This window comes from Puma concolor, chromosome A2, assembly GCF_028749965.1.
Source record: "Puma concolor isolate L17-30 chromosome A2, mPumCon1.1.hap2, whole genome shotgun sequence".
NCBI classification, from domain to species: domain Eukaryota; kingdom Metazoa; phylum Chordata; class Mammalia; order Carnivora; family Felidae; genus Puma; species Puma concolor.
Window position 1 is genome coordinate 116,300,756 of NC_141668.1, and position 21,508 is coordinate 116,322,263.

Consider the following 21,508-nt stretch of genomic DNA (forward strand, 5'->3'; position numbering starts at 1 on the left):
CCCTTTCCGTGACCTGATTCCAATCTCTTTATTGTCAGCTCCCCATTTAAGCAATAAGCAGGGGTAGGCCAAGATGTGGTGGGTGTGGCTACTGAAAGCAATGGAGAATTCCTGATTCTCCACGGTCCTCCTGGACAATGAAACTGGCCACATATTTCTGTCCTACAGAGTACACATCAAGAACTATACCTGCAGGTGCTACCATGCCCACGACACAATCCAGGTCATACACAGCAAGCATTTCTAGGGTCAGAGTAGAACAGAATAGAATGACTGTGGTATTAGGGTGTCTCGATGGCTCAGTTGGTTAAGTGTCTGACTCTTGATCTTGGCTCAGGACATGATCTCACAGTTCCTAAGTTCGAGCCCCACATCGGGGCTCCATGCTGAAAGTGTTGAGCCTGCTTGGGATTCTCTCTCTCCCAATCTCGCTGCTCCTCCCTGATCACGCACTCTCTTTCTCTCTCTAAATAAATAGATAAACATTAAAAAAAAAAAAAAAAGACGACTGCAGTATTGAAGATGCACTCTGGTACTACAGGACAAGAAGGCTCAGTTAAGAAGTTCCCACACTAACACTGGCCCTGGCTGAGTAGTCCTCACAAACGTTGTCACCAGTTTCTCAGTTTGCTATCAAGTATCACACACCATGCCCCATTGCGTGTTTGTACTTGGGACACCCAAAAGAGGAAATAATTTGAAGGCAGAAAGGTTTTCCAGCAGCCAAGTAGGCTTCAGAGAAAGGAAAAGGAAAGCCTGGCTATGTGGCAAGTCTGTCAACTGGGGCCGTCTCCTTCAATAAAACCAGCCCAAGCTAGACCTGCCCAAGCAGGTCCTCTGCACCTCTCTAGGTGAGCTCTAGATGGGGCATTTCTCTGCCAGCATCAGATAGATACAACATACATGGTACACACTGTAGAAATAGAATTCTTTTCTCCCAGAAAAGTTACACTTGCAGAAAAAAAAGGTTTGAAAACAACAAAATTTACCTTCTCTAACCTGATTATTAATTTATTGACTTCAACAACATAGTGGTCAATTCTGGCAGCTCGGTGTTTTTTGAAGTCGGAAAGATGGCTTCTCACAGCACCTAGAAGGAGAGGAGATGGGGAGACAAATGACCTGTCATTCCTATGAAAGAGCCCCTCTCCCTTGCTGCTTATCCTCAATGACTTTTACACGCAAGTAGAAATTCTAGTTTAGAGTCTTACTAAAAATTCAAAGACAAACAAATGGAAACAAATTTGCTAAAATGTTAATTAACCATGGTTACCTTGGAGGCCACAGAGTACAATACCAGAGACCTCGGAGTACAGTGGATAAGAGCCTGAACCGGAGCCAGCCTGTGCTCAAGTTTCAATTCTGCCACACATTGTGCGACCTTAGACAAGTTCCTTAACATCTCTGTAACTTGGGAGCATTCATCTATAAAATGGGGATAAGAATAGTACTCGCTCCACAGAGTTATTAGGAGGATTAAAAAGTTAAAATTTATAAAGCCCTTAGAGCGCTGTCTGGCACATGAATTTTTGTTCAGTAAAAAGGACACTAACATTATGGGCAACTTTTAAAAATCTCTCATACTTTTCTGTACTTTCCAAAGTTGGTACACTATGGTTTTTCATCAGAATCAAAACAGTCCTTCTCAAAATAGTCCCCAAAATGTAAATGCTAACAGATGCCACAGGAGGAGCCAGTTAAACTGATACCTTGCTCAGTCCAGCAGCAAAGACCCAGGATGAACATTCTCACACAAATGGAATCAAGTAGCTTGTTGTCTCAGCAGATCTGAAATATTCTTCCAAAACACCAACCCTTCCCCTTGTACCTGGCCCCACCCCCCCAGCACGCAGTCCCCCTCCTCTTCTCAACCATGGCCGGTTCATTTATACCTTGGACCCTACCTGGAGCTTCTCACATGCTACCCTCTGCATCATCTTCGTTCTTTTCTCCCCTACCATACTCTCTAACATCTAGTTAAATTTAATTTCAAATTCCTAGGGATGACCTAAATATGAACTTCTAAAATCTGCCATTCTCTTGACCTTCCACAATTTTGACTTCGTCGGTTGTTGAAAACAGGCAAATTAATCAGAAAATTGCTCTGATAATTTAACACTGGTAATCATAAAACAGGCTATTGAAAAGCTAATAAGAATCCACAAATTTTCCTACATACTTTCATATTAACTCATATGTATAATTACTATTTTTTAAAAATGAAGTATAATTAACATATGCTATATTAGTTTTAGGTGTACAACACGTTGATTTGAAATTTTTAATTTTATTTTTTTATGTAAGTATAATTAACAGTGTTACGTTGTATACTATTATTTTTAAAGCCATTTTCTCTTGCCATGATGAAAATGTTTCCATTCTCCACTTTGGCAGCCACTAGCCACAGGTGCAGATTGGACACTTGAAAAGTGGCTAATGTATGATTGAGGAAATGACTTTTTTTTTAAGTTTATTTATTTTGAGAGCGAGAAAGAAAGAGAGGCAACGATTGAGGGAAAGGCAGAGAGAGGGAAGAGAGAATCCCAAGCAGGTTCCGCACTGTCACAGAGCCCAACTCAGAGCTCAGTTCTATAACCGTGAGATCATGACCTGAACTGAAATCAAGAGTTGGACAATTAACCAACTGAGCCACCCAGCCGTCCCTAAGGAAGTGATTTTAAATTTTACTTGATTTTAATTTATTTAAATCTAAATAGCCACATGTAGTTAGTGGCTATCCTATTGGACAGTGCAGTTCTAAGATTTTTCTCATCCAAAAAGAAGCATTCCATAGTGGCCCTATAAGAAGAAAACCGTAGATGACCCTGGATAAATATCAGTTCCCTTCATACAGCCTATTTCCTCATCTGTAAATGGGAATGAGCATCACTACCCTTTACAGCTCACAAAGCTTTTGTGAAAGGTGCTGAAGATAATAAATATGAAAGTTAATAGAGCCTCATGAGTAAATCATTATTTATCTATTGCATGGACATAAAATGTTATATTAAATTTGTTATCATTCAACAGTTAAAGGACATGTAAGATTAGCTAGTTCAACATCACGTGGCAGTTTTGGTAACAGCTCTGTTATTATTCATGGACATACAATTCACCATTTAAAGCACACAAATTCCATGGTTTTTAGTATATTCAGAGTTGTACAACCAACCATCACCGAAATAAAGTGTAGAACATTTTCATCACCTCAAAAGATGATTATTTTAAAAGTCAGTAGATGGTATGATAATTATGTGTTTCGAAAATTAAGTTGCACAAATCAGTGAGTGCCTCTTGCTAGACAGGTAATCTACTACGTGAGAGGAGACAGCCAAGTCAATGCCGGAGCTGATGTCAAACACCTGGATTCCTATCTCATTTCTGTAGCTGCTTAGCTGTTTGACTCTGGGAAGGTCCCCATCAAGTGCAGTGGGGATTAAATGAGTCCACGTGTAAAGCATTTAATGCAGTGCCTAACACAAAGCAGGTGCTGGGCTCATTCTGGTCCATTTTCGCCCCCCACTGGGACATAAGGACCGTGAGAAGTTTAGACAATTCTGGTTTACTGATGCCTCTCGTTTACTGATGCCTCCTCAACTCTTAAAACATCACCTAGGACATAAAGATGCTCAAACATTTGCTGAATGAAGGAACAGAATTTCTTACCAAGTTCCTGGGGTTCCCACATGTAAGGGTCAACCCCTCCATAGCTGAAAGACTCATAGCCCTGTGTCCCCGATTCTGCTCGGTCATCTCCTTCTCGTTTCAACAGCCTGTTCTTGGCTTTCTTAGCCTTCTGGACAAGACCTGGAAAAATCAAACAAACACCATAAATGAGTCGACAAAGAACATCTAGCACAAAGTCAAGGGAAATCTCAAACACAAAAAGTGATGAAATGACTTTACTTCATTTGAAAATTTTTGGATCCCAAATAAACTGCAATGATAAACCCCCAGAGGCATCCATTCACTAGTCAGTATTAGCAGTAAGTTGGTTTATGTAGCCAGTATGTAGCTACATTACTAGTTGTTGCCAAATTTAAGAGCCCAATTAAATAAAAGTATTAAAGTCAAATTCGATGAGGGGACCAAGGCAATGGAAATTTTTTTTCTAGATCTTAATTGGGGAGGTGGTTACATGGGTATATACATTTTTCAAATCTTACTGCACTGCACACTTAAAAACTTATTTGTAAAGTATATTTCAATTAAAACAAAGTTTTTAAAGTTAAATTCTACAGTATTAATTTATTTACTCTATGGACTCATGAGGAAACACTTCTTATTTACTTCCAGGATGGAAGTAAACCAACACCTGGGCTGGTGCTCCCCATAATGCTTATCTGTACATAGAGTTCTTCTTCCCCCACTCACTTAATGAATGCATGTGTGCTGACACTGACAAAAAGCTTCAAGAAACAGATATAACACCTACAACATAAGCAAAGGGAACCAGACTTGGTAACAAGAGAAAATGAATGTTTCCTGGATTGATTCCTTGCATGTACCAGGCACAAAGTGCTTTCAAATACATTAGGCCAATTCATGCTCACAACATTATGAGGCAGGTGGTATCCCTACTTATAAATGAGGACGTGACATCAAAGAGGGGGAAACTTGCTGCACCCAAGATCACAGAGCTTATAAGGCAGCAGTGCTGGAAGTGGAAACCCCATCTGTTTGAAATGAGAACCCCAGCTCTCCCCAGTCAGCACAACTCAAAAACTATGCCTCCACAGAACAGGGATACTGCCCCCTGTGCTAAGAGGACCTGCTGTTGAAGGAGAACAGTCAACTCGTGGGAAAAAAGAATTCTTGATCCTAAGTTGCTCTCATTAATGTTCTTAAGTCTTGGATGACTATCCCTTACTGCCACTAGAATCTAGTAGAAAATACCAGGTTTAACACAAAATGTAATTTCTTTTACATTTAATAGATCACTACTTCATGGAATTCCCTGACTTCTGAACTGCTGTTACCTGAACAACATTAAAAACTACCAAAGCTTGGGGTGCCTGGGTGGCTCAGTCGGTTAGGCGGCCGACTTCGGCTCAGGTCATGATCTCGCGGTCCGTGAGTTCAAGCCCCGTGTTGGGCTCTGTGCTGACAGCTCAGAGCCCGGAGCCTGTTTCAGATTCTGTGTCTCCCTCTCTCTGACCCTCCCCCGTTCATGCTCTGTCTCTCCCTGTCTCAAAAATAAATAAACGTTAAAAAAAAAAAAAAAACTACCAAAGCTTTTCAAAACTCTAGGGAAATGCAGATATGGAGGGGCTGGCAGGCAGAGGGAGAAAGTGTTAAGCTTATATATATATGTCTTTGTTAGGCAGTCAAGCTAATAAGCAAATTCCCTGATTATCGGTCACTCTGAGATGGCTTTCTCCACCTGGAAAAATAAGGTCCACCAGATGATATTCTTAACAATAGGGGAGAGAAAACAGAAAACGGTAAACAAAGGGTTAGCAGACAGGAAATTAGAGTTAGCAGACACAAATTCACTTCTGCAAACAAAACTAAGCTGTGTCCAGTTAAACAGGCAAGTCCATGTAATTTAACCACTTTAGGATAGAAGAGGATAGAAGAACGCACTGGCCACCTTCCCAGGTATAGCCCTTCAAGAGGAGGCCAATTAAGAACAATCCCATATATCTTTAAAAGCACAAAGCAGAGGAAAAAAAAACTACTAAAAAAAAAAAAAAACACAAAGCAAAAGCCACAGGTAATTTTCAATTACCTTTTCTTATACTTACTGTACATGTGCTAAACTGAAGCTGAAGCAGGGCTGGGGCCCAAACTCAATGACCACTTAATGACAAGTTTATATTTTCTTTCTTTAAAAATTTTTTTTTTTTCAACGTTTATTTATTTTTGGGACAGAGAGAGACAGAGCATGAACGGGGGAGGGGCAGAGAGAGAGAGGGAGGGAGACACAGAATCGGAAACAGGCTCCAGGCTCTAAGCCATCAGCCCAGAGCCCGACGCGGGGCTCGAACTCACGGACCGAGAGATCGTGACCTGGCTGAAGTCGGACGCTTAACCGACTGCGCCACCCAGGCGCCCCTTAAACCACCTCCAAAACCTGGTATCAAGGTTTGCTCTTTTGGCTTTAATATTTCACTTGACAAAACCAGCAATGTCATAAAATGTCTAAGAACCAAAAGACCAAATGCTTTTCAAAGGACTTCTCAAAAATCTTTGATGTCAATCTTTAAAACTTTACTTTCCTGGTTCCAAAACACAGAAAACTCCCACAGAAGCAAGATATCCTTCCTGACTGAAGAAATGCTCATTAGTACTAAAGAAATGCTTAACTCAATTTCTTAGCTCTTCTGAGGTAGAGATAGGGGGAAAACAAAGAAAAACACAAGAGAATTCTTTCAAGTTTCTTTCACAACTCATAAAATCTCTATTACTCTTTAAGTGGATTCTCACACCTATTATTCCCTACGTAACCTTAAATGTTTTTCCTCTAATAAATGGGTTACCACAGGAAAATGAAGACATTGTCTAACTTCTGAACCCACCAGCATCAAAGTCTTAGTGACATCACGGTATATGACAGCTGACACTCAGACTGGATGCTCATTAAAGGTCACAGAGGTGCTCCAGCTGTCCAAGGAAACTGAGATGAGCAGTTTTTGTTTGCATTCTAGCTGCAGGGCAAGCTGTGATTGGAACACAGGGTCTGGTATCATCAGTGATGCCAAATGGAAAGAGCAGCACTAGACTCAGAGGTGACAGAAGACCTGGGGTCAAAGTCTACCTCTATAAATTCCTGTGTGACCTTGGATAAGTTGCTCAACATCTCTGAGCCTCACTTTTTCTCTGTAGAATGAAACCAACCACCATCTTGCAGAGTTGCTGGAAGAATCAAATGAAATAACGATGTTTATAAAGGAACTCTGAAAATGACAAAATACAAAACTTTTTTTTTTTTTTTTGCTAACAGTTATGGCTCTGCTCCAGCCTCTACAGACACCTCATTTATCACAGCCCTCAGGATTATGAAAATGTTTGACTTTGTCATGTGGTTAGAAAGAGGTAATAAATGATAAAGCTTTCAACAATTTTTTCTGAAAAGTGAGACATGGAGAGGGACTATTTCATTACAGGGTGCATGTGACTTGCATATGTGGAGGCCAAAGTCCATTTAGAAATATATGATCATCCCCTTCTCTCCCACCCAACACAGAATTGTGAATACACGTCCAGGCCTTTGTAATCTCACTGCCTTCAGAAATGCTGCCAGCTAGGAGAAGCAGATTAGCTGAATCACTAGGAAAGTAAGTTCCAGAATACTGGCATCATATTTAGGAGTTAGAATCTCAATTCCAGAAATGAACACTATGTATGGTTAAAATTGCTTTGAAAAAATCCTTTCTGTGACTCTCTACAACCTGAGGCCTGAGAAGCTCAAAAACCAAGTTTAACTTTTTAAGTTGTTTCTCCTTGCTTTTCAACTCTGACCTTCCTTTTCCTGGGCTGCACAGGACAAGGTATAGTTGAAGGAGGAAGGATGGCAGGAAGGCTTGAATTTGTAACAGGGTAATGGATATATAATGGGCCTCCACTTTCAGAGCTAAGGAAAGAAATTCCACTCCATATTCCTCACAGGCTGGCAATTAGATAATTCAGTCTAGCGAGACAGCAGAGAACACAGTGATTACATTTATTAGGTTCAAAGCCAGGCCCTGCCTCACGGTGTGACTTCAGGCAAGTCACCTAATTTCTCTGTGACTTAGTACCCTCAACAGTAAAATGGGGTCTCACAGTCCGATAGGTATCATGAGGATTAAATGAGGTGAATTCATGGGGAAGACTCTGAACAATGCCTGGCACATGGTAAGCATTAGATATATGTTCACTACTATTATTATTAATTTACTATTGTTTATCACCTTCTGGTGGGATCATGGAAGCTAATGAAAACCATCCCATGAGTTAAAGCTCCCAAGGACAGAACAGGATAGGCAAAAAACTCACGCCTCTTACTTTTAATTTGCCCTTTGACATCACGGTCTTCCCCAGAGTGCTCTTCCTCATAATGTGACTGAAGCTGACAGAAAGACTGCAGGTCCTTCAGGCACAAAGGGCAAAGGAAGCCCTCCCTGACTTCCCCAGGGTCATCCAGAGAAGCCATAGCAGTGTCCCTCTCAACCCCTCATGCCAAGAGTCAGCTTGATTCCTCCACAAGGGACCAGTGCTCTCACAGCATTAGCTTAACCAAGCGGCACACAGGTGACGGGAAAGTGGTATCATGGCTCTGGATGAGGTTTCCTCTCTGGAGTAGGAGAAGCTCTGAAACAGGAAAGAAGGGACAGAAAAGAGGCAAATTAGCAGCAACTGAAAATTTTCTTTGTTCTTTTCAACGCTCAACAAGATTATTTAATGTTTGCTCACTGCAAGTTTCAGAACACAAACTGCCTTCTCAAACCCTTACACTGAAATACAAAACCTTCAAAGATTTGAGAACATCACTGGACAATGGCAACTTGCTGAAGTAGGAAGCACAGATTCCTGAAGATAAGAAAATTCAACTTCAAAAGCAAACACAAAACCCAGGCAGTTCTCTAACATGCACTTCAATTGGTCCAACTCCATAATTTGTATGCCACTTCAGCCACTGAGGAAATGTCTGAAGTACTTACCAACACACAGAAATTTGTTTTTAAGTCTATTTATTTTGAGAAAGAGAGAGCACAACTGGGGGAAGGGCAGAGGAGAGACAGGATCCCAAGCAGGCTCTGTGCCATCAGCACAGAGCCCGACACGGCTGAAACTCACCAACAGTGAGATCATGACCTGTGCCGAGATCAAGAGTCGGTGGCTTTACTGACTACCCCACCCAGGCGCCCCCACACACAGAAATTTTTGACTCTTTACCTTGGTCATTTACTCAACCACATATACTAAGCTCTTACACTTACATCACAAATGCAAAGAGTGGGGCGCCTGGGTGGTTCAGTCATTTAAGCATCTGACTTCGGCTCAGGTCATGATCTCACGGTTTGTGGGTTCGAGCCCCGAACAGGGCTCTGTGCTGACAGCTCAGAGCCTGGAGCCTGCTTTGGATTCTTTGCCCTCCTCTCTCTCTGCCCCTCCCCCACTCACACTCTGTCTCTCTCTCAAAAATAAACATTTAAAAAAAATTTTTAATAAATAAAAATGTTTCAAAATGCAAGGAGAAAAAGAGATAGTGTTTGCCCTAAAAAACAAAAGCAAAGCTAAAACCACACCAAACAAAAATCCCAACCTTAGTCTAAGGAGGAGCATTAAAAATCCAGTGGTAAGGGGTGCCTGGGTGGCTCAGTTGGTTAGGCAGCGGACTTCAGCTCGGGTCATGATCTCGCGATCTGTCAGTTCGAGCCCCGTGTCGGGCTCTGTGCTGACAACCCAGGGCCTGGAGCCCGCTTCGGATTCTGTGTCTCCTCTCTCTGCTCCTCCCCTGTTTGTGCTATCTCTCTCTCTCTCTCTCTGTCTCTCAAAAATAAAAAATGTTGGCTTCATAGGAGGAGAGGGAAGATGGCGGCGTAGGAGGACGCTGGGCTCACCGCGCGTCCTGCTGATCACTTAGATTCCACCTACACCTGCCTAAATAACCCAGAAAACCACCAGAGGATTAGCAGAACGGAGTCACCGGAGCCAAGCGCAGACGAGAGGCCCACGGAAGAGGGTAGGAAGGGCGGCGAGGCGGTGCGCGCTCCACGGACTGGCGGGAGGGAGCCGGGGCGGAGGGGCGGCTCGCCGGCCAAGCAGAGCCCCCGAGTCTGGCTTGCAAAAAGCGGAGGGGCCTGACGGACTGTGTTCCGACAGCAAGCGCGACTTAGCGTCTGGGAGGTCATAAGTTAACAGCTCTGCTCAGAAAGCGGGAAGGCTGGAGGACAAAGGGAAGGAGATCTGCTGAGCCCCCGGATGACAGAGCTCAGTTTGGTGGGGAACAAAGGCGCTCGCCAGCGCCATCTCCCCCGCCCATCCCCCAGCCAAAATCCCAAAGAGAACCAGTTCCTGCCAGGGAACTTGCTCGCTCCGCGCGCAAACACCCAACTCTGCGCTTCTGCGGAGCCAAACCTCCGGCAGCGGATCTGACTCCCTCCTGCTGCCACAGGGCCCCTCCTGAAGAGGATCACCTAAGGAGAAGCAAGCTAAGCCTGCCCCTCCTGCCCCTGTGCACCTTGCCTACCCACCCCAGCTAAGACGCCAGATCCCCAGCAACACAAGCCTGGCAGTGTGCAAGTAGCCCAGACAGGCCACCCCACCCCACAGTGAATCCCGCCCCTAGGAGAGGGGAAGAGAAGGCACGCACCAGTCTGACTGTGGCCCCAGCGGTGGGCTGGGGGCAGACATCAGGTCTGACTGCGGCTCCGCCCACGAACTCCAGTTATACACCACAGCACAGGGGAAGTGCCCTGCAGGTCCTCACCACGCCAGGAACTATCCAAAATGACCAAGCGGAAGAATTCCCCTCAGAAGAATCTCCAGGAAATAACAACAGCTAATGAGCTGATCAAAAAGGATTTAAATAATATAACAGAAAGTGAATTTAGAATAATAGTCATAAAATTAATCGCTGGGCTTGAAAACAGTATAGCTGACAGCAGAGAATCTCTTGCTACAGAGATCAAGGGACTAAGGAACAGTCACGAGGAGCTGAAAAACGCTTTAAACGAAATGCATAACAAAATGGAAACCACCACAGCTCGGATTGAAGAGGCAGAGGAGAGAATAGGTGAACTAGAAGATAAAGTTATGGAAAAAGAGGAAGCTGAGAAAAAGAGAGATAAAAAAATCCAGGAGTACGAGGGGAAAATTAGAGAACTAAGTGATACACTAAAAAGAAATAATATACGCATTATTGGTATCCCAGAGGAGGAAGAGAGAGGGAAAGGTGCTGAAGGGGTACTTGAAGAAATAATAGCTGAGAACTTCCCTGAACTGGGGAAGGAAAAAGGCATTGAAATCCAAGAGGCACAGAGAACTCCCTTCAGACGTAACTTGAATCGATCTTCTGCACGACATATCATAGTGAAACTGGCAAAATACAAGGATAAAGAGAAAATTCTGAAAGCAGCAAGGGGTAAACGTGCCCTCACATATAAAGGGAGACCTATAAGACTCGTGACTGATCTCTCTTTTGAAACTTGGCAGGCCAGAAAGAATTGGCACGAGATTTTCAGTGTGCTAGACAGAAAAAATATGCAGCCGAGAATCCTTTATCCAGCAAGTCTGTCATTTAGAATCGAAGGAGAGATAAAGGTCTTCCCAAACAAACAAAAACTGAAGGAATTTGTCACCACTAAACCAGCCCTCCAAGAGATCCTAAGGGGGACCCTGTGAGACAAAGTACCAGAGACATCACTACAAGCATAAAACATACAGACATCACAATGACTCTAAACCCATACCTTTCTATAATAACACTGAATGTAAATGGATTAAATGCGCCAACCAAAAGACTTAGGGTATCAGAATGGATAAAAAAACAAGACCCATCTATTTGCTGTCTACAAGAGACTCATTTTAGACCTGAGGACACCTTTAGATTGAGAGTGAGGGGATGGAGATCTATTTATCATGCTACTGGAAGCCAAAAGAAAGCTGGAGTAGCCATCCTTATATCAGACAAACTAGACTTTAAATTAAAGGCTGTAACAAGAGATGAAGAAGGACATTATATAATAGTGACAGGGTCTATCCATCAGGAAGAGCTAACAATTATAAATGTCTATGCACCGAATACCGGAGCGCCCAAATATATAAAACAATTACTCATAAACATAAGCAACCTTATTGATAAGAATGTGGTAATTGCAGGGGACTTTAACACCCCACTTACAGAAATGGATAGATCAACTAGACACACGGTCAATAAAGAAACAAGGGCCCTGAATGAGACATTGGATCAGATGGACTTGACAGATATATTTAGAACTCTGCATCCCAAAGCAACAGAATATACTTTCTTCTCGAGTGCACATGGAACATTCTCCAAGATAGATCATATACTGGGTCACAAAACAGCCCTTCATAAGTTTACAAGAATTGAAATCATACCATGCATACTTTCAGACCACAATGCTATGAAGCTTGAAATCAACCACAGAAAAAAGTCTGGAAAACCTCCAAAAGCATGGAGGTTAAAGAACACCCTACTAACGAATGAGTGGGTCAACCAGGCAATTAGAGAAGAAATTAAAAAATATATGGAAACAAACGAAAATGAAAATACAACAATCCAAACGCTTTGGGATGCAGCGAAGGCAGTCCTGAGAGGAAAATACATTGCAATCCACGCCTATCTCAAGAAACAAGAAAAATCCCAAATACAAAATCTAACAGCACACCTAAAGGAACTAGAAGCAGAACAGCAAAGGCAGCCTAAACCCAGCAGAAGAAGAGAAATAATAAAGATCAGAGCAGAAATAAACAATATAGAATCTAAAAAAACTGTAGAACAGATCAACGAAACCAAGAGTTGGTTTTTTGAAAAAATAAACAAAATTGACAAACCTCTAGCCAGGCTTCTCAAAAAGAAAAGGGAGATGACCCAAATAAATAAAATCATGAATGAAAATGGAATTATTACAACCAATCCCTCAGAGATACAAACAATTATCAGGGAATACTATGAAAAATTATATGCCAACAAATTGGACAACCTGGAAGAAATGGACAAATTCCTGAACGCCCACACTCTTCCAAAACTCAATCAGGAGGAAATAGAAAGCTTGAACAGACCCATCACCAGCGAAGAAATTGAATCGGTTATCAAAAATCTCCCAACAAATAAGAGTCCAGGACCAGATGGCTTCCCAGGGGAGTTCTACCAGACGTTTAAAGCAGAGATAATACCTATCCTTCTCAAGCTATTCCAAGAAATAGAAAGGGAAGGAAAACTTCCAGACTCATTCTATGAAGCCAGTATTACTTTGATTCCTAAACCAGACAGAGACCCAGTAAAAAAAGAGAACTACAGGCCAATATCCCTGATGAATATGGATGCAAAAATTCTCAATAAGATACTAGCAAATCGAATTCAACGGCATATAAAAAGAATTATTCACCATGATCAAGTGGGATTCATTCCTGGGATGCAGGGCTGGTTCAACATTCGCAAATCAATCAACGTGATACATCACATTAACAAAAAAAAGGAGAAAAACCATATGATCCTGTCAATCGATGCAGAAAAGGCCTTTGACAAAATCCAGCACCCTTTCTTAATAAAAACCCTTGAGAAAGTCGGGATAGAAGGAACATACTTAAAGATCATAAAAGCCATTTATGAAAAGCCCACAGCTAACATCATCCTCAACGGGGAAAAACTGAGAGCTTTTTCCCTGAGATCAGGAACACGACAGGGATGCCCACTCTCACCGCTGTTATTTAACATAGTGCTGGAAGTTCTAGCAACAGCAATCAGACAACAAAAGGAAATCAAAGGCGTCAAAATTGGCAAAGATGAAGTCAAGCTTTCGCTCTTTGCAGATGACATGATATTATACATGGAAAATCCGATAGACTCCACCAAAAGTCTGCTAGAACTGATACATGAATTCAGCAAAGTTGCAGGATACAAAATCAATGTACAGAAATCAGTCGCATTCTTATACACTAACAATGAAGCAACAGAAAGACAAATAAAGAAACTGATCCCATTCACAATTGCACCAAGAAGCATAAAATACCTAGGAATAAATCTAACCAAAGATGTAAAGGATCTGTATGCTGAAAACTATAGAAAGCTTATGAAGGTAATTGAAGAAGATTTAAAGAAATGGAAAGACATTCCCTGCTCATGGATTGGAAGAATAAATATTATCAAAATGTCAATACTACCCAAAGCTATCTACACATTCAATGCAATCCCAATCAAAATTGCACCAGCATTCTTCTCGAAACTAGAACAAGCAATCCTAAAATTCATATGGAACCACAAAAGGCCCCGAATAGCCAAAGTAATTTTGAAGAAGAAGACCAAAGCAGGAGGCATCACAATCCCAGACTTTAGCCTCTACTACAAAGCTGTCATCATCAAGACAGCATGGTATTGGCAGAAAAACAGACACATAGACCAATGGAATAGAATAGAAACCCCAGAACTAGACCCACAAACGTATGGCCAACTCATCTTTGACAAAGCAGGAAAGAACATCCAATGGAAAAAAGACAGTCTCTTTAACAAATGGTGCTGGGAGAACTGGACAGCAACATGCAGAAGGTTGAAACTAGACCACTTTCTCACACCATTCACAAAAATAAACTCAAAATGGATAAAGGACCTGAATGTGAGACAGGAAACCATCAAAACCTTAGAGGAGAAAGCAGGAAAAGACCTCTCTGACCTCAGCCGTAGCAATCTCTTACTCGACACATCCCCAAAGGCAAGGGAATTAAAAGCAAAAGTGAATTGCTGGGACCTTATGAAGATAAAAAGCTTCTGTACAGCAAAGGAAACAACCAACAAAACTAAAAGGCAACCAACGGAATGGGAAAAGATATTTGCAAATGACATATCGGACAAAGGGCTAGTATCCAAAATCTATAAAGAGCTCACCAAACTCCACACCCGAAAAGCAAATAACCCAGTGAAGAAATGGGCGGAAAACATGAATAGACACTTCTCTAAAGAAGACATCCAGATGGCCAACAGGCACATGAAAAGATGTTCAGCGTCGCTCCTTATCAGGGAAATACAAATCAAAACCACACTCAGATATCACCTCACGCCAGTCAGAGTGGCCAAAATGAACAAATCAGGAGACTATAGATGCTGGAGAGGATGTGGAGAAACGGGAACCCTCTTGCACTGTTGGTGGGAATGCAAATTGGTGCAGCCGCTCTGGAAAGCAGTGTGGAGGTTCCTCAGAAAATTAAAAATAGACCTACCCTATGACCCAGCAATAGCACTGCTAGGAATTTATCCAAGGGACACAGGAGTACTGATGCATAGGGGCACTTGTACCCCAATGTTCATAGCAGCACTCTCAACAATAGCCAAATTATGGAAAGAGCCTAAATGTCCATCAACTGATGAATGGATAAAGAAATTGTGGTTTATATACACAATGGAGTACTACGTGGCAATGAGAAAAAATGAAATATGGCCTTTTGTAGCAACGTGGATGGAACTGGAGAGTGTGATGCTAAGTGAAATAAGCCATACAGAGAAAGACAGATACCATATGGTTTCACTCTTATGTGGATCCTGAGAAACTTAAGAGAAACCCATGGGGGAGGGGAACAAAAAAAAAAAAAAAAAAAGAGGTTAGAGTGGGAGAGAGCCAAAGCATAAGAGACTGTTGAGAACTGAGAACAAACTAAGGGTTGATGGGGGGTGGGAGGGAGGAGAGGGTGGGTGATGGGTACTGAGGAGGGCACCTTTTGGGATGAGCACTGGGTGTTGTATGGAAACCAATTTGACAATAAATTTCATATATAAAAAAAAAAAAAAAAAAAAAAAAAAAAAAAAAAAAAAAATAAAAAATGTTAAAAAAAAAATTTTTTTTAATCCAGTGGTAAAAAGAAAAATCTATTTTGTGTTTTATATTTGTACTTTTTCGACAGTGAACATAGTGGGTTTTATAAGTCAATAAATGACAGCTGAAAAGCCAGCCTAATGTTCTCACTGCTTCAAAAATAAAAGGATTTAGTGCTTAAGACATCCAGGGCTTAATAGGTTACATTTTCACTTTTACTGGGCCATGCCAAAGTCACTTCCAATGTCACCTCAGAAAAACACCCAGCCTTGGGAGAATCCAGATAAAACCATTCCACAAAAGCAGAGAAATTTCTCCCCAAGAACCTGTGGTCACAAACCGCAGTAGAGAGTAAGAGGAAATGTATGACTCTCAGCTTCGGATAGGCCTGCTCAGAGGGCCTGTGAGGACGGAATGCCTGGTCCTCAAAGCCGAAGGGTAGCCATGACCCAGAAAATAAGCAAATGAAACACCGGGCCCCTGGTTTTTTCCCTCTAAGAAACCCCATGACCATATACACCCAGATCTCAGCCCCTTTTCCAGACGGTCACTGAAACAGCAGTTCCAGTTTCCTCCCCAGCAAGTGGTTATCGGATGCGGGGACTCTAAAAGCTCCTTTCCTTCCCAGGCACTCACCCTAACAACCACAAATCAAACACACACACCCTTCACATCTCAACCCAACCTTGCTTCCTCAAGGAAATGCCTCTCACTTGAGGCATTCTCCCGTGGGACAGCGCTCGTATCAACTTATAATCACGAGTACATAAAATAACTAAGTACAGAAGGCTCTAAGCTCTGTAAGGGCAGAGACTATGGGCTTTTCCCACCACCTTACCCCAGGGTCTAGCACATTCCCTGGCACCTACCACGAAGAAACGCACGAAAGCTTCATTTGTGAATGAATGAATAAATGCCTGACCGAACTCTAAAATCGCATAACCAAACACACACCACAACCAAATAAATCTACAAACCACGAAGCCAGACCCCACAACCATAACATGTGCAAGCCCCTCTCAACCCACACCACGTAAAAAATAAAAATTATACCTACATATCCTGAAATTATACGCCCAGCATGAATGCTACACGGCTACATGCCGCAGAGACTACACATCCCACAGTCGCACTCCTCACGGCCTCGACCGCGCACAACACCCTCCACACAATTCAATACGATTATGCACAGGTCGCATAACCACACACGACATGAAAGACTCGATCCCACAGAGCGGACATGACAACTTGACACGGCGCACAGACGCCACACCAAACGCTACAAACGACTCTACACAAACTCAGAACCCAAACGCCTCAACCTCACACAACCAGGGAACCAAACGCAAGCAATCGGGAGACCACCGCTCACGCACCCTCAGCCGTATAACCAAACACAACTGTGCACGCCCCCACGTAACCACACAATCACACAGAGCCCAATCGTCGCAAGCACAATGCAGGCGAAACTCACGGCCCGAAAGCCACATCTCCCACCAAGCACGTCACACCCACCACAACCGCATACCTCCCACACCCGCACGGCCCGCCCGTCTCTGTTCCTCAGGTGAGCCGAGCTTCCGCCACTCAGACCCTTCCCGGCCCTCTGTACCCGGCCGCGCTCCCCCTGGCACGCAGGCCCGTCGGCTCCTCCCGCCGGGGTTCTGGGCCTCTGCGGTCCCTCACCCAGCCGCGGCCGCCATCTCCATCAGTTGCTCGACGCTCGGCAGGCGCGCCTGCGCGGCACCGAAACCGGAAGGCAGCCTGACAGACGCCTGTCGAGCGCCGAATCTCTGAGGGCGAGAAGGGCGGAGGTGGGCTTCAACAGCGCCAAGCTTGTGCACTGGCTTCTGCGCAGGCGCTGTAAGAACCAACAGGGGAGGACTGGTAATTTTGCAAGGTTTTGCTGTCCCAGGCACTTAACGTGCGAAGCGTTGAAGCCAGCCGGTGGTTCTCCACCAGTTGTAGAGGTGGAAAAACAAAGCCCGTGATTCTTTAGCTCTTAGCCAACGTGTGCGATGAGTGAAGAAGTGGCGGTGGGCGGTGGGGTGCTTAACACTTTCTACCCCACTCCCAACTGTGGCTCTGAATTAATCTGAGTCAATTAAAATTCCTGAGAGCTAGAGAGAGAAGGAATGTTCAGGAGACCTGGAGAATGCGGAAAGAGCCAGAATAGAACCACGTGAGAGTGGGGATTTGGAATGAGGTGGAGTATCTATCTGGAGGGCATACAGCATAGTCAAATCTGTGGGAAACCTGTGGTGTTTTCAAATGCAAATGAAAACCTTGATGAATATCACCTGACACATGTTAGAATAGCTATTATCCTAAAGATAATAACAAGTGTTGATGAGGTTATGGAGAGAAGTGAACACCTGTGCACTGTGGGTAGGAAATTGATGCAGCCACAATGGAAAACAGTATGGAGGGTCCTTGACAAATTAAAAACACAACTACCCTGCCATCCAGCAATTCCATTTCTGGGTATTTAGCCAAAGAAAGTGAAAACACCAACTTGAAAAGATATATGCACCACCATCACCATTCCCACTACGTTCTTTGCAGCATTATTTCCAATAGCCAAGATACGGAAACCATTTAAGTGTCCACTGATGGATACATAAAGGATATATAGAATATCATTCAGCCATGAAAAAAAAAAAGGAATAAAAGCTTGCCATTTGCAACAACACGGCTAGACCTTGAAGGCATTATGCTAAGTGAAATAAGTCAGAAAAAGACAAATACCATATGATCTTACTTATAGATGGAATCTAAAAAAAAAAAAAAAAAAATCAAGCTGATAGATACAGAGAACAGATTGGTGGTTGCCAGAGGTTTGGGTGGGTGGATGGTGGTGAAATGGGTGAAGAAAGTCAAAAGGTACAGACCACCAGTTATAAAATAAATGATGGGGATGTGATGTACAGCATGGTGCCTATAGCTAATAATTTTGTATTGTGTACTTAAAAGTCGCTAAAACAGATAGATCTTAAAAGTTCTCATCACAAGAAAATTATTTTGTAACTATATATGGTAACGTTTGTGCCACTTATTGTGATGATCATTTTACATAATATACAAAGTCAAATCATTTTGTTGTATGTGAAATGTACATAATAGTATATAATATATATATAGTGACATCTGGGGCGCCTGGGTGGCGCAGTCGGTTAAGCGTCCGACTTCATCCAGGTCACGATCTCGCGGTCCGTGAGTTCGAGCCCCGCGTCAGGCTCTGGGCTGATGGCTGGAGCCTGTTTCCGATTCTGTGTTTCCCTCTCTCTCTGCCCCTCCCCTGTTCATGCTCTGTCTCTCTCTGTCCCAAAAAAAATAAATAAACGTTGAAAAAAATATATATATAGTGACATCTATATGTCAATTATACCTGAATTTAAAAAAAAAAAAAAAAGGATGATCACTCAGCACCTACTCTGTGCCCTGCATTGTACTAGGTAATACAGGGTATATAGAGACAGAACTTCATCCCAGTCCTGGGAAGCTGCTTTGTGTCCTGCACAAGGGCTGGCCTTCAGCAATGTCCTGGGCTCCAGAAGAAGAGCTGCAGAGCATTATGGGAAGATCCTGGGCTTTGGGGTCAGAAGGCGGCTTGAGTTCACGTTCCAGGAGTGGTACTTGACTCCTTTGCCTCCTGGTATCACCATCTATAAAATGGAATGAAAATAATAGTTTCCACTTTATAGAGTTACGAATATTGAGTGAGATGATGTATATGTGGGAGTGAGTGTGGGTGTGTGTGTATATGTGTGTGTGTGGAAGTCTTTAACACCTGGCTTTGGACAGGAGCACTGCTTCTGTGATTACCACTGGGCCTCCAGCACCTTCCATTTAAGGACACAGGGCTCCCAGCACAGAGATCACTGAGTGAAAGGCAATGGCCAGTGAAAGGGCAGTGAGCTAGCCATGCAGAGGCCTAGGTTCTAACCCTGGCCACACTTTACTTTGTGATTTTGAATAGTTCCCTTCCCTCTCTTGGCCTCAGGTTTCTCATCTGTACAGATAAAATGAGTTCCAAAGACTTGCAAGCTCTTCTACTTGTTTCAACCTGATGACCAATTTTTTTTTTTTAACTTTACAGGGTTAGCAGGAATGGACAGTGACTTCTCTTTGCACATTGACACAGACGAGAAAGAGACCTTGCCAACCTCTCAGAAGTAAAACAAGAGACCAAGCTTTGCCTCTCTGTTGCCGGCCTCTGCCTTGGATCTTGGTAGCCAGGACTTGGGAAATGAAAACACCATATTAAGTGTCTGGGACCATATAAATCCCAGAACAGGACACTCTTGTGGGCAAGACTATATTTGGAGTCAGGCGATGGATCTTTTGTTAAACCATTATGATTTTGCCTGTCATTCTACCATTTACAAAAGCCAGGTGTCACATTCACCATTTTATTTGCTAAAAAAACACAGTGGCAATGTGGCCTTCAGGTTGTGAATTAATTCTGGAAATCATGATGGATGGGCCACTGCTGTTCTATTGGTGTTTTTAAGAGTGATGATGGCAAATAACTTATTGTATACTTTACAGTTTATCAAGAACATTTTCAGGGGTGCCTGGGTGTCTCAGTTGGTTAAGCGTCCGAATTCAGCTCAGGTCATGATCTCCTGGTCCATAAATTTGAGCCCCGCATCGGACCCTGTGCTGACAGCTCAAAGCCTGGAGCCTGCTTCGGATTCTGTGTCTCCCTCTCTCTCTCTCTGCTCCTCCCCCACTCACTCTCTCTCTCTCAAAAATAAATAAACATTTAAAAAAAATTTTTCATTATTCAAATCCCTTGGGTAACTCTATTACTGTTTCCACATCAGTAATAATAATGACTAATATTTACTGAGTGATTCACACGTGCCAGTCACTGTTCTATGTGCTTTACACACTGTGACTTGTTTAATTGTCATACAACACTATGTGCTACCAACTAATACTGTCCCCATTTTACAAGTCAGGAATCTGAGGCCCAGAAAGATTCAGCGATTTGCCCAAGGTCACACAGTCGGTAAGTGCTAACTAAACCCAGAGTCCTATTGCCTTTCACAACCCCCACTTTTTCTTCCTCTGTGAAGTCCTGGTTTCTGAGCTATACTGCATCTCTCAGCATTTTTCAGGCACCAACCATGTACCGGGCATGGAGATGGAAGATGTGAGGAGAATAAGGCAGGATGGTCTCTCAGTCTTGGAGGAGGCCATAGCTGGCCGAGGATACATACACCAGCCAGTTAGTTAAAAATAGAGAGAGAGGGAGAGAGGGAAGTGTGCACACGTATGCAGATGCTGTGGCATCAAAGTGGGGGCTGCTGAAATGCCCCATGGGAGTTCAGGGAAGTTTCCCAAAGGCAGCAACACATAAGCAGAGCCCTCTGGTAAAAATGATCATGAAAGGCCTTCCAGGCCAGGGAACAGCAGATGCAAAGACATAATCATGGGTAAGAACATGTGTCCTTTGAGAAACTTAAAAAAGTTCCTTCATGCTTTGAACATTGTTCCCAACACTGTAGGGAGCTGCTTCTAAGGGTGGAAGCTGGATCTCTTTGCCACCTTATGGTTCTCCCGCTCTCTAGCTCTGTCTCTCTCTTTCCGGCCCCTTATTGTCTAAGTCTATCCCAAGCAGCACAAGGTGTCTTGGCATCATATTAAAAACCCCAGAGCAGGGGCGCCTGGGTGGCGCAGTCGGTTAAGCGTCCGACTTCAGCCAGGTCACGATCTCGCGGTCCGTGAGTTCGAGCCCCGCGTCGGGCTCTGGGCTGATGGCTCGGAGCCTGGAGCCTGTTTCCGATTCTGTGTCTCCCTCTCTCTCTGCCCCTCCCCCGTTCATGCTCTGTCTCTCTCTGTCCCCAAAATAAATAAACGTTGAAAAAAAAATTAAAAAAAAAAAAAACAAAAAAACCCAGAGCAGAGGGCACCTGGGTGGCTCAGTCGGTTAAGCATCCGACTCGACTTCAGCTCAGGTCATGATCTCAGAGTTCGTGGGGTTCTGTCTCCCTCTCTCTCTGCCCCTCCCCTGTTGCTCTCTTGCT

The 21,508-nt window shown here is 43.3% G+C and overlaps 1 protein-coding gene and 1 long non-coding RNA gene across 4 annotated transcripts in view; one reads left to right on the top strand and one right to left on the bottom strand.

The window, feature by feature from the left end:
• Positions 1-17,243, bottom strand: part of RBSN (rabenosyn, RAB effector) — a 33,381-nt gene extending 16,138 nt beyond the window's left edge. The window contains exons 1-4 of one of the 3 annotated variants that reach the window (XM_086697353.1): positions 17,160-17,243; positions 7,990-8,295; positions 3,667-3,807; positions 990-1,090 (exon numbers count right to left, since the gene is read on the bottom strand). In XM_086697353.1, coding sequence (XP_086553479.1) covers positions 990-1,090; positions 3,667-3,807; positions 7,990-8,137 — 390 coding nt within the window. In that variant the 5' untranslated portion in view covers positions 8,138-8,295; positions 17,160-17,243. Of the gene's footprint in view, positions 1-989; positions 1,091-3,666; positions 3,808-7,989; positions 8,296-17,001 lie in introns of all 3 variants that reach the window. The other 2 variants (XM_086697352.1, XM_025922300.2) reach the window with 2 other exon arrangements.
• A 112-nt stretch (positions 17,244-17,355) lies between these two features.
• On the top strand, positions 17,356-19,971 carry LOC147583472 (uncharacterized). Its single transcript, XR_015248237.1, has 2 exons — positions 17,356-17,679; positions 19,573-19,971. It is a non-coding gene; the product is annotated as an uncharacterized LOC147583472 (long non-coding RNA).
• Positions 19,972-21,508: the final 1,537 nt, after the last annotated feature.